Source organism: Bos grunniens, chromosome 2 (genome assembly GCF_055505025.1).
Source record: "Bos grunniens cultivar Pamir isolate PY7600 chromosome 2, Bosgru_T2T1.0, whole genome shotgun sequence".
Classification (NCBI taxonomy): Eukaryota; Metazoa; Chordata; class Mammalia; order Artiodactyla; family Bovidae; genus Bos; species Bos grunniens.
Window position 1 is genome coordinate 111,189,947 of NC_141166.1, and position 14,931 is coordinate 111,204,877.

At 40.8% G+C, this 14,931-nt stretch overlaps 1 protein-coding gene and 1 long non-coding RNA gene across 18 annotated transcripts in view; both read left to right on the top strand.

Annotated features, from left to right (window-relative positions):
* The window catches only part of ERICH2 (glutamate rich 2), a 59,114-nt gene that overhangs the window by 6,628 nt on the left and 37,555 nt on the right, over positions 1–14,931 (top strand). For 8 of the 17 annotated variants that reach the window (XM_086357292.1, XM_086357349.1, XM_086357437.1 and 5 more), the window contains exon 1: positions 12,218–12,514. The exons of the other annotated variants lie outside the window; for them this stretch is intronic. Coding sequence is in view for 4 of the 8 variants with exons in the window: in XM_086357437.1 (XP_086213563.1) it covers positions 12,302–12,514 (213 nt within the window). In the remaining 4 variants the exon portion in view is untranslated. Of the gene's footprint in view, positions 1–12,217; positions 12,515–14,931 lie in introns of those variants that run through there. 17 annotated transcript variants of the gene reach the window in all.
* LOC147378520 (uncharacterized) lies at positions 3,274–5,268 on the top strand. Its single transcript, XR_015147567.1, has 2 exons — positions 3,274–3,676; positions 4,893–5,268. It is a non-coding gene; the product is annotated as an uncharacterized LOC147378520 (long non-coding RNA).

A 14,931-nucleotide genomic window follows, 5' to 3' on the forward strand; every position in this document is an offset into this window, starting at 1 on the left:
CTAATTTAAGTTGTTTTTATTGGGGGATAATTGCTTTACTACGTTGTGATCTCTGTCGTACATCAACACAAATCAGTCGTAGTTATATATACATGTCCCCTCCCTCTTGAAACTCTTCCCCCACCCACCCGTCCGCCCCTCTAGTTTGTCAAAGAGCACCCTGGGCTCCCTGTGTCACACAGCCACTTCCTGCTAGGTATCTATTTTATACATGATAGTGTATACATCGGAAAAGGCAATGGCACCCCACTCTAGTACTCTTGCCTGGAGAATCCCATGGATGGAGGAGCCTGGTGGGCTGTGGTCCATGGGGTCGCTAGGAGTCAGACACGACTGAGCGACTTCACTTTCACTTTTCACTTTCATGCATTGGAGAAGGAAATGGCAGCCCACTCCAGTGTTCTTGCCTGGAGAATCCCAGGGATGGCGGTGCCTGGTGGGCTGCCATCTATGGGGTCGCACAGAGTCGGACACAATTGAAGTGACTTAGCAGCAGTGTATACATGTCAGTGCTACTTTCTCAATTTGTCCCACCCTCTCCTTGCCCCGTAATTTTTAATGTTGTGAATATTGTGACAATGTTTTTGAAAGTTCAGATCCTGAAGACGGGAACAACTGCAATATCACTGGCATTGACCCGGATACCACTGAAACAAGGGGCTAAGTGGCTGGGTTCTTTTAATGATAGAAGGAAAGACACATACAACTAGACTAGGGAGGGAAATAGCCAAAGCAGAGCATGCTGTACAGTATGCAGAAAGGCGTCTGGGATTGGACAGGGCAGAGGAGGAGATGGGAGAGACATACGGAGACTGAAGCCCATGAGTCTGGGATTAGACAGAGAAATCCCTCTGAATTAATCAAACAGTTCTGTTGTCTCCCAAAGACTCCAATGTTCAGTGGAAAACAGTGAGCACAGAATTAGTTTGGGCATACCACACGGCCATCACGCGTTATTATATCATTCCCTTTATGGCTCTGTGGAACTGAGTAGAGTACCATTTACTGATTCGTAGGTTGGAACTAAAATGTCCTGTGGGGAAATTTGAGAACAAGTATGCTAGCCTCTATTATGTTGCTAGGGCTGCAATAACAATGTCCCACAAACCAGGTAGTTTAAAACAAACAAGCAAAAAATCATTCTTCATGGTTCTGGAGACTGAAAGTCTGAAATCGAGGTGTCAGCAGGACCATGCTGCCTCTGAGGTTCTAGGGACGAATCTGTTTTATGCCTCACTCAGTTTCTGGTGGCTCTCGTGACCCTTGGCATTCCTTGGCTTGTAGCTTCATCATTCCAGTTTCTGCCTGCATCTCCCCATGGCCATCTTCCCTCTCTCTCTCTCTCTGTGTCTATGTGCAAATTTCCTTCTTATAAGAACACCAGTCACAGAGACTCTCCTAGTGGTCCAGTGGTTAAAATGCTGAACTTCCTGTGCAGGGGGACCGGGTTCAATCTTAGATTTTACATGCTGTGGAGTGCAGCCAAAAGAAATAGAATACTTTTTTAAATAAATAAATAATCTCTTGTAGACAGTATTAAAAAGTCAAAAAAAAATTTAAAAAGAACACTAGCCATATTGGATTGAGGACCACCACCCCCAGTATGACCTCTTTTTAACTTGACCCTATTTTCAAATAAGGTCTCAGTCACAGGTCCAGGTGGACATGACTTTTAGGGAGACATTAATCAGCCCAATCAGCCGCTTACCATGTTGAGTCCCTTCTGTCAAATCTTACCTGTGATCATGCTTTCTACACTATACAGAAAGGAGTCAAATAATAGCAATAAAAAAAAAGAGTTTATCCACTCTTAGGTATTTGCATTTGAAAATGGAGTTTCAAATCATTTTCTTGATTTCTATGATTTTAATAAAACTGTAGAAAACACAAAACAAACGATTGTTGCTATCTTGTCCACATAAACACTAGAGTTTGCTCACCTGTCCGTAGGTTCAGCAGAGAGTGCAAATGTAAATCTTGGCAAATCCTATTCAGCCTATAAATATATATAATGTGGACTTGATAATAGCTGAGCTGCAAGTCAGAATGAATTTACATTTGACTATATCCAGTTTTACCACTACATAAAAGAAAAAATGGATGTCTTAAAGGCCACAGGAAGTTCAGAGAAATGTTACTGGAAAAGAAAACAGGGAGATTAAAAATAACCTACTATATCATGAGACAGAAGAAAACATGTCATTGTTACTGTTCATTAAAAACAGATAATATCTGTTTAATTAGTACTTTGTATTTATGTTCTCCTTTTAAAATATATTTATAGATCTTAAGAATATACAATAACATAGACTATACAATTTAAATATCCAATATAGAGTTTTTTAAAAAGATAAAGTGCTATATCAAAGGAAAAGAACTATTAAAATATTGTTACATTTTTCTACATATTATTTAATTAGCCTGCTATTAATCACTTCTAATTGCCATTGGTAACTAGTCTTATTATTGTTTATTTAAATAATAGCATCTATATTTATATATTGATCTCTAACATTCTGCCTTTGAGAATAATTTAATAAAAATTTCAAATAAAAATTAGAAATAACCTCACTTCCTTAGACTTCATAATTACATTTTTCCTATTTGTTTAATGAAATTGAAATGCATACCCAGCTAGAAAAAAAATTTGAATCCAGCAACCATTATTTTAATAGGAGGTAGACAAATTGCAGCCTACTCCAGTGTTCTTGCCTGGAGAATCCCAGGGATGGGGGAGCCTGGTGGGCTGCTGTTTATGGGGTCGCACAGAGTCAGACATGACTGAAGCGACTTAGCAGCAGCAGCAGACAATATTTAACATTTTAGAAGATGAGGATTAACTGTAACTGAAATCAATATTTCATGATATGATTTAATAAAATAGATACTAACTACATTATTTAATAATGTTCACCCAATCTGAAGGATATCACATAAAAGTTTCATCTGTAGCCTTTATCTAATGCATCTATTAAAAATTAGTAGTCCCAGAAATCATTCTGGTTACACTGTAAAGAATCAGCGTTATTAACTTACACTGATTTGCTGTTCAGATTCTTTTCTTTCTAGCTAATAGCATGGCCCTAAGGATGAATACTGAGAATAGCTAAAAATATTTGCCAATATTAAATACATTTTAAAAGCCATTTTTAGCATCCAGTATTTTTCACCAATCCTCTTTGTTCTCCTAGAGTCCCCCCAAGAATGCTTTGTGACCTTGACAATAGTCCGGGGGTGGAGGAGACTAGGTCAAAACCTGTCATCACTTACACCACCCCACTCTATGATGTATCACAACTGAAACCATTTCAGTGTGGCTGAACACCCCATTTCTAATGTTGGTTTCACTTTAACCGAATATACTTAGAACAGAGGTAGACAGACAGTCCATGTTCAGGAGGACTTGATCCATCACAAAAAGCAACTGCCCTTTTGACTTGGTCCAGAAGGCTTGTACAGCATGGCAGTCACTTCTGAGATTTAAGATGGGTGAGGGGTATGCCTTTTTTTTGTAAAGTGAGAGGAGAAGCAGAAACATTTTAGCAAAGAGTCCAGACAGATGTTAAGGATCCAGGAGCCAATTCCCTTAACTGTTTTCCTCTTGAAAGCAACCACAGTTTGAAGACCACTGGTGCAGGAGAGGAGAACAGATGGACATGTGGCATGTGGCATGATGGTAAGGGCAACACTCAGGACCCCCTTGAGGTTAACCATAATGAATTTAAAATGAAACTAGTCATGTGTTTTCCACTAGCCACAGTCTGCTGGGCTGATACCGGCAGGAAGAAGGTAGAGAACTGGATTTAACCAGGGTTATGGATTTAACCAAGCAAGTAGTTTTGAGAATTCAAAGATGTGATACAGGCAGATAATGAACAACAGAATAAAAAGAAAGAAACTAGACTGTTCAGGAAAGGAAATGTAATCACAATGCACTACTAGACTGTGTAGCAATCCATTTTTATGTAGATTTTAGCTCCTGCCTTGTCATACTGTCTAAGACCAGATTCAAGTAAAGGGTAGTGGCAGCTTGGTCTAAAGTGTGGTCTAAAGTGGTAGAAGTGGACCTGGAGAAAAGTACATGGTGTAAAGAGATATTCAAAATGACGTGACTTAACTTGGTTATGGAATAGAAATGGGGAATGAAAAAGAAAGATTTGTCCAGGCCTCTTGCTAATGTTTTTTTTAAATGGGTGAAATTTTTATTTATGTATTTATTTTTGGCTGTACTAGATCTTCATTGCTACACATGGGCTACTGTCTAATTGCATTGAGAGGTCTTCTCTTGTTGCAGAGCACGGGCTCTGGGAGCATGGGCTTTCAGAAGCTATGGCAAGCAAGCCCAACAGTTGCAGCATGTGGGCTCTAGAGCATGGGCTCAGTAGTTGTGGCACACAGGCTTAGTTGCTCCTTGGCATGTGGTATTTTCCCAGACCAGGGATCAAACTTATGTCCCTTGCACTGACAAGCAGATTCTTAACCACTGGACTACCAAGGAAGTCCCCTTGTTAATACTCACTAAGATAGGAAGCACTGAAGTAGGAAAACATTTCTGGAGGAAAATTATTACTATATTTTTAGTGCTACTGAGCTTGAAGTATCATTGATATATCAAGTGAAGAGATCAAGGAGGCATATGCTATACCAGTTTAGAGGTAAGGTCTGAGAAGGACGTACATATTAGGGTGTTGATGGTGATATCCATGGGCAATGAGCCAAATGAATGGATGAGCTCTGTTAGGAAATGAATACAGAGATTGTAATACAGAGTAAGAAGGAGATTGGAGTATATTGTTATAAAAAAAAAAGGGGGGTGCATATTCCTCTCATCTGGGTTTGCATGACTTTATGTGATGTTGCCTCCCATTAAGAGGTGGAATTTATTTTTCCAGATCTCTAAAGCCTGAACCAGCCTTGTGACTTCCTTGAACCAACAGGAAACAAGAAATGTAATGTTGGGAGAATCAGAATCTAGATATCAAGAGGCCTTGCAGCTTCCACTCTTGCCCTTGAAGCTGCCATGTTAGGAAGTCTAGATTAAGCCTTCTTGAGGATAAATGATGAGAAGGAGGCTCAGCCAATAGCCATTGCTAACCAACACACATGCACATAAGTTCATATTAGATCAGCCAGGCCTGAGTTTGCTCTCACGTGACTATCACTGCATGAGTGACCACAGCCAAGAACATCAGAACCCCTCAGCCAAGCCTCTCAATTTGCTCACCTATAGAATCATGAACAACTAAAATATTTTTTAGGTTTACATCACTAAATTTTGAAGTTATGCAGCAATAGACCACTCGCTGATGCAAGAGCCCAGAAATGAATCTGGAGTAACTCTAATATTTAAATTTCAGGTAGAGAAATAAAAGTGGTCAAAAAGAAAAGAAAAAGGAAAAAAAAAGTGGTACCTGGAGAGATAGGATGAAAATCAGGAAGGTATAGGGTCACAGCAACAAGGAGTAGACCCACAGAAACCAAGAGGTATCTGGTGAATGAGGGAATATCAATAGTGTCAAATATGGCTGAAAGGTCAAATAAGATGAAATGAAAAATTCCTGTTGGATTTAATGACATGAAGGTCATGGTCACTCAGTGACATTTAGGACAGAGGAAAAATCGATAAGTTCAGGTATAGACAGACTTTGAAATGCCTGTAGGGTATTTAGATGCGTCTGTCCAGCACAAAGTTAGATTACACGAGCCTCAAGCCCAGTGGAAAGTTTAGGGCTAGTCAGCGTGTAGGTGGTAGGACCATTAATGTGGATGAGGTTCCCCAGGGAGAGGATGTGGAGTGGGATGGGGGCAGGATCTTGGGGCATATCAAGGGTTTTAGAGGATCCACACTGGTAGAAATACAAAGAAGTCCATGGATTAGGAGAACTAGGAGAAAGAAGTGTATGAGAGCGAAAGTACTAGTGTTTCAAAAAAGGGATGAGAAGTGACTGTGTCAAGTGCAGCCTCTGCTCTAGTAAGGCAGGAACCAGAAAGTCCCCCCTTGAATGTGGCACCATTTGCTAGAGCAGTTTGAGCAACACTAGGCAATGGCTGAAAATTAGAAGGTGGATGCCAGTGGGTAAAGAGAATCACACAGAGGAGAGGGAAAGAGGGCACTTTCGAGGACCAAGTATTTTGCTTTTTATTCATTTTAGTTTGTTTTAAGGCTATTTGCCTTAAGCTTGCTTATTAAATGAGAGAAAAGAAGTAGTTTGAAAAGACAGGGTTATACCATAATGGGATATTTTTTCCAACATTTGCTTTTCCAACTTTAATGACAAGTTCTTCTACTTTTATTTAGTTTTTACCATATCACCCTTTCTCTTGACATATAGTTGGTTAAAATTCACAGATTTGTTTGCTTTTTCCATTAGAATTTTAGGCTAGCTGACTCTTAATTAAGCTGGGGAGGGACAAGGCATTTTTTTTCTAACTTGGAGCTATTTTCCAGATCATAAAGGAATTATCTAATATTCTAAGAATTCTCAAATGATGCTAGAAAATAAGTGAAATTTCCTGTTAAAAAAATTTGAAAAAGACTATACATTTGAAATTTCCCTCTGAGAGACTGACAGAGTATATTAGACTGATAAAATCTCCATCCGAGACTTCCTACCTTATGCAAAAAAAAAAAAAAAGCAAAAAACCAAAATAAAAACCAAAAAAACCCACCATCTCATTAAACTAATTACCCAGAGAATGCTTTTTTCTCTGGATGTTATTAACACATCAAAAGAATTTCGCCTAACACCAGTATATGAAACCCTGCCACAGCAAATTGGTTCTAAGTTCTGTAGATTCCCATAAGGTTTTACAATAGAGAGGGTCTTCCTCTTACCTCTAGATTTAGGGACTCATCTTACCCCAGGGACTTGGAGCCCACTGTAGACTACCTACAGTGAAGAATAATGATGTCACCACCAATTACCTTGGGGACCCTTCTGTAACACCAGGGTAGGGGGTGGAATTAACAAAAGATTTGATTCAGGATAAAGATAGTTGAGGAGAGGTCAGCAAGAGACAATGTCTTTAAGGCTAATGAAGTTTCCTGTTCTGTGAAAGGATTGGTCATTTATTACAAACCTTCCTAGAAGGATGTAAGTTGAAAACAGGATCAAAGTGCCTCCTTATATGTCTGGAGGAAACAAACACCTTAAATTAATACAAACAATTGGAGATGGTAACGCATTTGGAAATTCTGATGGACTAAAGAAGAGTCAGGAGAGACTTCCCTGGGGGTCCAGTGGTTAGGACTCCATGCTTTCACTTCAAAGGGCAGGGTTTTAATCCCTGATCTAGGAACTAAGATCCTACATGTCTTGCAGCTCAGCCAAATTAAAAAAGGAAGAAGAAGAAGAATCAGGATATAATGCCCATGGTAATGGGATGATCCACATTAGGGGTTGAAAGAGGGAAATCTGTGGAGCACAGATTTGTCAGTGTGGCCGTGTGCTGTCTCCAGAGTGACTCAGAGAAGAGCAGAGAGCAGTGGGATTCAGGTTGGATCCACTCTGATGGAGTCTAGCCTGAACTGATGGCCAGTCTTCCCCTTCCCATCTTATTAAAGTGATTAAGTACAACCAGCCTTTAAAAAAGAAAAGATTGTTATTTCACATATTTACTCATATTTAAATTCATCCACACATGAAGAATTGGAAGATAATCATCATTTACATGAGACCTAAAATAACAGTGTTTTGGCTCCAGGCTCCCTCTACTGTCTCTGCAATAATAAACAAACATTTTATGGCACTCTCCTGACTGGATTCCAACATTTATGAAAATCAAAGCAAACACAATCTTGTATAATAATAAAGGCTATCCTTAATATGATAATCAGAAAGTTCACTATTTGGAGAAAGTTGACTATAATAAACTAGTTAATGAAATGTTTATACAAACAGAACTATATGAAGTTGGTTGACCATTTTTAATCCACAAGTGGCAATTTCATACATTTCATCCTTATGTATGAACATGTAATCATCAAAGAATAGTAGGGTGTGTGTGTGTTTGGGGGAGTATTACCCTTAATAATCTCTCATGAAGTTCCCTAAAAACATTGGTTAACTTACATGATATTTCTTGGCCAAAATTAACTATAAAATATGTTAAATCTAGTGTCTTATAGGAATGTTTATGTTATAACTTGGGGTTAGGAAAAAGAAATCTGCCTTCAGGTTAAAAAGTGTAAAGATACAAAATGTTTCACACCGGAAGGCAAAAGAAAGAAATGCGGAAAAGCCTTATGTTTACAAGAGGAAAGCTGGAAATAAAATAGTTAACATTTTAACTCTGAGAGGAGGAAGTAGGGCAATTTGCATATACTTCAAACAATCTCACACTGTTGAGAAAACCTGCAAATCCTGCAAAGAATTAGAGGGAAAAGCCAAAGTCAATACACTTCAAATACCCTTGATGTTTCACAGACACTAACAAGAAAGCATCTTCTGGGTAAGTTCACACATTGCATAAAATAAATATTAATTCTGTTGTTGGTAATTTTCCAAAAAGTTAATATTTTACAGTTCAGAATTTTATTCCTTAAGTTTGCCTTTGAAGCTGGAAAATTGGTTTTTGAAGTTATGTTTTCATAATCCTAGGAATTCAGTCTAAGAATGAAAGATGCCATTAAAGACCTATTTACAAAGATGTTCATCAAAACCTTATTTTTATAGTCACTGTTCATCACTTAAATCTTATGCCTAGCATAGTGTCTAATATAAAGTAAATACTCAATAATTATTCTTGAAAGAAGGAGTAAATTACAAATAAATTGTGGCTTGTACATATTATATAACATATGACCACTGAAAATGTTTTTGAAGACTTATTAAGATTGGGGAAATAGACATTAGAGAGAGTGTTAAGCAAAGAGGGATGCTAACAGTGTATACACTATCTAATACAAGTTTTATAAAGTAAATATATACATGCACACAAAAGGCTAGAAGGAAAAGTAAAATTATTGACTAAGTTGGTTTTTCTTTGTGTTTCTCTTTATGTTGCAAATTGTCATGAGCATGTATTACTTTTATAATCAGAAAAACACTAAATGTTAAACATTTTTCATCATGCTCTGCTAACAATTAGACATGTGATACAAAAATTAACCATTAAAAACTGTGGAGTTGAATAAAAGATAGTTGTTGGGAGATTCAGTGTTTCTATAAGCGTATTTGGCTTTCCCCCTTCACTTTGTTAGAATAAACCATCACTAGATACATATTTTTATAATTTATTCAGTGGCCTGAATGCACCGTCAGAGCTAAACTGTGCTCCACTTTTAACACCAAAAATAAATTCTGTACAAAAGTTAGAGAGATAGGTGAGTTAATTCATTTCTTTCTGTCTTTTTGTAGCTCGAGTGTGCACACGCACTGAGTCATGTTCAACTCTTTGCAACGCCATGGGATGGGCTTCTCTGTCCATGGAATTCTCCAAGCAAGACTATTGCAGTGGGTTGCCATTTCCTCCTCCAGGGACCCAAGGATCCAACTGCATCTCCTGTGTCTCCTGCACTGCAGGCAGATTTTTTTTTTCTTATCACTTGAGCCATCAGGGAAGCCCCTTTTATAGCTTACCCTCCTTTTATTTCCTGGAGGAGGAAATGGCAACCCACTCCAGTATTCTTGCCTGGAAAATCTCATGAACAGGGGTGCCTGGTGGGCTACAGTCTGTGAGGTCACAAAGAGTTGGACATGACTGAACAACTTTCACTTTCATACCACTTATATCCACACTTGGTCATAAGCGGATACCTACATAATGGCTACTTTGAAGCTCCAAAGTATTCAAAGTTCTAGGGCCCCAGAACTGGCCAAATTCACTTAGTGTTTGAGGAACAGTTACACAGAAGGCCACAACCTGTAGAAATTGTATACCAGTGGTGACATCTAATCACAGGATATTGAGGGACAGGGCCTCTTTCTTGCCACAATTTCTTTTTTTTTTTTTCCTTCCAATTTTATTGAGATATAATTGAATACAGCACTGTATAAGTTTAAGGTGTACAACATAATGATTTGACTTACATACATGATGAAATGATTACCATAATATTTTTAGTGAACATCTATCACCTCGTGTAGATGCAAAATTTCTAGAAAAGAAAAATATTTTAGGTGGATTATTCCTAAAGTTATTCACACAAAGATGAAGTGTAATTTTTCTTTTCATCAGGGAGAAATAGAATAACCAACATGGGTTCAAACAGGCCCTGGACCAGGCACTTTATCTAATCTTTAATTTTTATAGCTATTCTGGATGCAAGGACTTTTATTCAGATACATAGTGTAGGAGGAGTAATAATGATAGCTAAGTGTTACTGATCAATTGTCATGTGCCATGCTCTGTGTCAGGGGCCTATTTTCTCTCAGGTCCTGTTCTGAGCAAGTACTTTGATCATCCCCACTTTGTACTTGAAGACTCTGGGGCTCAAAGTAGAAGTCCTGTCTGTTTACTCCTTCATGTGGAGGAAATATTTTTATTCTCCAAGATCATTAAACCATTTTTGCCCCTTCTTTCAGGAACAATAAATACTGAAAACACTTTTTTCAACAAATGGACTCTTCTGTTGCAGGGAAGAGGGGTAGGAAGAGTAATCAGTTAGATTTGGGGGTTTCTTCCATTTCCTCGGGGCAGGACGATGGGAATAGCCAGTTAGACATTACCCATGTATCAGTAGTAAGAAAAATTCATCAAAACTAATGTTTTAAAAGGTATTGATCAAGAAGTATAATGAATTTTCCTTTGCCTTTACTGAACAAAAAGTCTTCAACCAAACTTAAGACATAAGGGTGCTCCTAAAATAGAGGAGAGAGTGGTTTGCTATGTCCTTTTAAACTAGGAGTATATCTGTCAATGACTTAATTGAGTTCTTTAAAAAACTTCCATTCTGAAACTTCCATTTCTGGTCTTTTCCCTTTACCTCTTTCCTACCATCCTAGGCTCCAAGGAGGTTTAGAATGAATATGAACAAATGATTAAGAGAATTTTAAAATAACAGAATCTCTATATACACTCAGTTCCTGAAATGGTCCACCTGGCTCCATTTTATATAAATATAATTATAAAATTTACCATTTTTAAGCCTGTCTACATGTCAGAACTTTATATACTTTGTCATTTGAAGCTGACAAACTTCTACCAAGGCACATATTCCTTGAGAGCACCTAAGAGGTTAAATAGCGATTATACCTCATATCATATGGCTACTTCGGAGAAGGCAATGGCACCCCACTCCAGTAAGTACTCTTGCCTGGAAAATCCCATGGACCGAGGAGCCTGGTAGGCTGCAGTCCATGGGGTCGCGAAGAGTCGGACACGACTGAGGGACTTCACTTTCACTTTTCACTTTCATGCACTGGAGAAGGAAATGGCAACCCACTCCAGTGTTCTTGCCTGGAGAATCCCAGGGACGGGGGAGCCTGGTGGGCTGCCGTCTATGGAGTCGGACATGACTGAAGCGACTTAGCAGCAGCAGTAGCACCTGATGTAGGGAAACGCATTCCAGAGATCGCCCCCCCGCCATGCCAGGAAACCCATAATCTTCTCAGGGCGATCTTAGGTTAGGGGACGAAATCCTGCAGGGGACATTTGTTCATCCACATCCAGGGACAACCCTCTCTCCCAACTCATCTTTTACTCCACAGGTTTAAAACACAAAGGTGGCCACCTAGCCTTTTCCCCTCTCCTCACCAAAAACATGATCAGATGTGGACAAGGAAATCAATCCCCCTCCAATCTGCCCTTCTCAGGGTAACTGATGAACGTGAGGACTCTCAAATGAATGTGTCAGACTGGTGGTGATTTAGTCGCTAAGACGTGTCCGACTCTTGGCGACCCCATAGACTGTAGCCTGTCAGGCTCCTCTGTCAGTGGGATTCTCCAGGCAGGAATACTGGAGTGGGTTGCCATTTCCTTCTCCTGGGGCTCTTCCAGACCCATTAATTGAACCCGGGTCTCCTGTATTGCAGACAGATAGTTTACCGACTGAGCTATGAGGGAAGCGTCGGACAGTGTATGCACTCCGTAGGACTCCGACCCCGTGGCTCCCTGGCACGTGGGCTGCCCAAGTTCCTAGACTCCTGGATCCCGCTCCGCCCCCTTCACGCCCCCTCAGCCCTGCCCCGCCCCGTCAGCCCTGCCCAAGGTTCGCCCCGCCCCTTACCCCTTGCCCCTTCTCAGCTTACTCTGCTCCAACCGCGCACGCGCTAGCGCGCCGTCTCGTCTCCATGGCGACGCGACGACTACTGCTCCACGCGCCCAACACCGAGCGAAGCAGGAGCTGGGTTAGCTTTCTATGTCAACCCTTCCGATGCTCCGCGTGAGGGGGCCACAGGCGGGTAAGAGGCGCCGCACCGAGCACGGTCGCCGTCTCCCCATCTCTGCGAGCAACCTGACCCAGTTCTTACCTCGGACTCCCTCAGGCCGGGCGCTTGAACCCGCCAACTTCTCTGACCGCTCCAGGTTCGGGCTCTGGCGCCCCACCACAGCCCAGGCAGCGCACGAGAAGGTAGGGGCCGCGCGACCGGAGGTGCACCTCGTACTTTGGCGTCTTCCTCTGGCTGTAGTTCGGCGCTGAGGAAGGGATATTTGTGTCCCTGTGGGTGTGATAGCTAAGCGGTTCTGACAGGCGCATCTACACCACCATTCTCTGACCTGCCGATTCGCACATGCCAACTCCCTCCCCTGCTTACCCCCCAAAAAACAATGAAAATAGCCGCGTTCCATCCCAGGGCTTCTGGCTCCTTCCCTCGGTCCTCAGGCACCCGCCCCTCTTTTTTTTCCTCTAACTTTTGTGGGGCGAGGCGGAGGTGGGGGGAAGACAGCTAAATGGCCAATAAATAGGAGGAGCAGGGACTCAGCTGGCTTGTGATTAATACTTCATTACTCGCTAGACTACTTGCTTAGCCATGAAGAAATTTCTTTGGAATTTGAGCAAATCATTTAACCTCCCCGGACCTTATTTTCATCTTCTGCAAAATGATAGGTTTGGACAATGGATCACTTCTAAGATCCAGTCTTCCTTCTTCTGTGAGATAATCAAATTGACTTGAAACTTCCAAAATCGAGCTCCTGTTCAAACTACACTGTGCCCCGGTAGCGTTTTAAATTAATACCTGGCGTAATTATAAATTGTCTGACTTCCCAGAGGGCATAAGTGAAATGGACGAGTATGTTTTTACCCCGAAGAGAGTCCTGAAAGTTGCTTTTTAAAAATAGAGAAAGACACTGAAAGTGTCTTTTGATTTGTTTCATTCTCCTAAAACTAAATACAAATGATCCCCAAATCCTCCATGTTAATTTTTTTTTTTTTTTTTGTATTTGAAGTTTTGTCTTAACTCTCAGGAAAACAACAGCACTGCTCTTTAAGTGTTGGGTTTACCAAAGCTGAATTCCAACACCTTTGTAGGGACTCAGCTGCATCATTCCAGAATTCCAGAACTTCCACTACCCACCACACACACACACACACACACACACACACCCCACCCCACCCCACCATTTGGGCTCAATCTGCAACGTTTTCTCCCCCTTCATTGCCCTGTCCAGGCTCAGTTGTGCACTTAGAACTCTAAGTCAGAGTTCAGCTTCAGGGCTGTCTGGGAGGAGGAAGAGTTGGAGTGGTTAGTACTGTGAGCTGTTTATATTAATCCTTGAAGTACTCTGTAAAGCAGGTAGTACTGAAACTGCGGGGTGGCATTTTGGAGGCTTCAAGGAACTCCAGTTTTTTATGTCTCAACACAAAGAATTCAGCAAGAGACAAAGTAATAGATAAGAAGTGACTTATTAGAATAGGATGCTTCTGAGGGTGACAAGTTGGAGAGGGCACCAGAGCCAGAGCTAAGTAGTCTACAGTTTTATAGTCAAAGGAAAAGTAGGGAGGGAAAGATGACCACTTTCTTCTTCATTCTTGGGTAGACATCAGGTTTCCAGCATCAGTTCCTCCTCCACATCTGGCAGGGGAGTTTTTTTGTCCCCATGTGGTCAAATTGGGATTGTCATGATGCAGTGGAAATGAGCAAAAAGTGGTGTGCTGTGCTAAGTCACTTCAGTCGTGTCCTACTCTGTGCGACCCCATAGACGGCAGCCCACCAGGTTCCCCCATCCCTGGGATTCTCCAGGCAAGAACGCTGGAGTGGGTTTCCATTTCTTTCTCCAATGTATGAAAGTGAAAAGTGAAAGTGAAGTCGCTCAGTCCTGTCTGACTCTTAGCGACCCCATGGACTGCAGCCCACTAGACTCCTCTGCCCATGGGATTTTCCAGGCAAGAGTACTGGAGTGGGGTGCCATTGCCTTACCTCTAGCACCACCTATACTAACATATGGCATATCTCATAATCATCATTTTATTATGTCACCTTTTCCTTATATTTTTGTTTCCTCTGCATGCAGAAGAATGTGTCCTAGGACTCATTCACTTGCTGAGCTCACTGGGCAGAATGTGGGTCTCATTCCACCATTGTTTTATTGTTTTGGGACATGTCTCATGCTTCTGTTGCATGGTTTTGTTGCTAAGCAAACCTACTTTCTTGAGTGATCATTAATTTACAGGAATCTCCCATACTTCTTTATTTACAATCCCCTAATGGGATTAACTATTTAATCACCCTGTCCCTTTCAGTATTTTTGTCATTTTACACTTGAGGAGAGTGAATCATACAGGGATTAAGGAACTTGCTCAAGATCACACCATTTGCTGGGATTTGAACATAGGCAGTCTGACTCCAGAGTCTGAATTCCTCGCACTGTATTATGCTGTAAAGGTAATATATAAAATTTATAGGTAGTCACCTTTAAATATGAATGTAAGTGAAAGATGATCACTGAAATCATTTTATACACACTTGAGACTTTGCAGTGAAATATTAGCCTCCCTGCCCGCTTTCCCCATTAAGCTCCTCTAGGATGGAAGTGAAAGTCACTGAG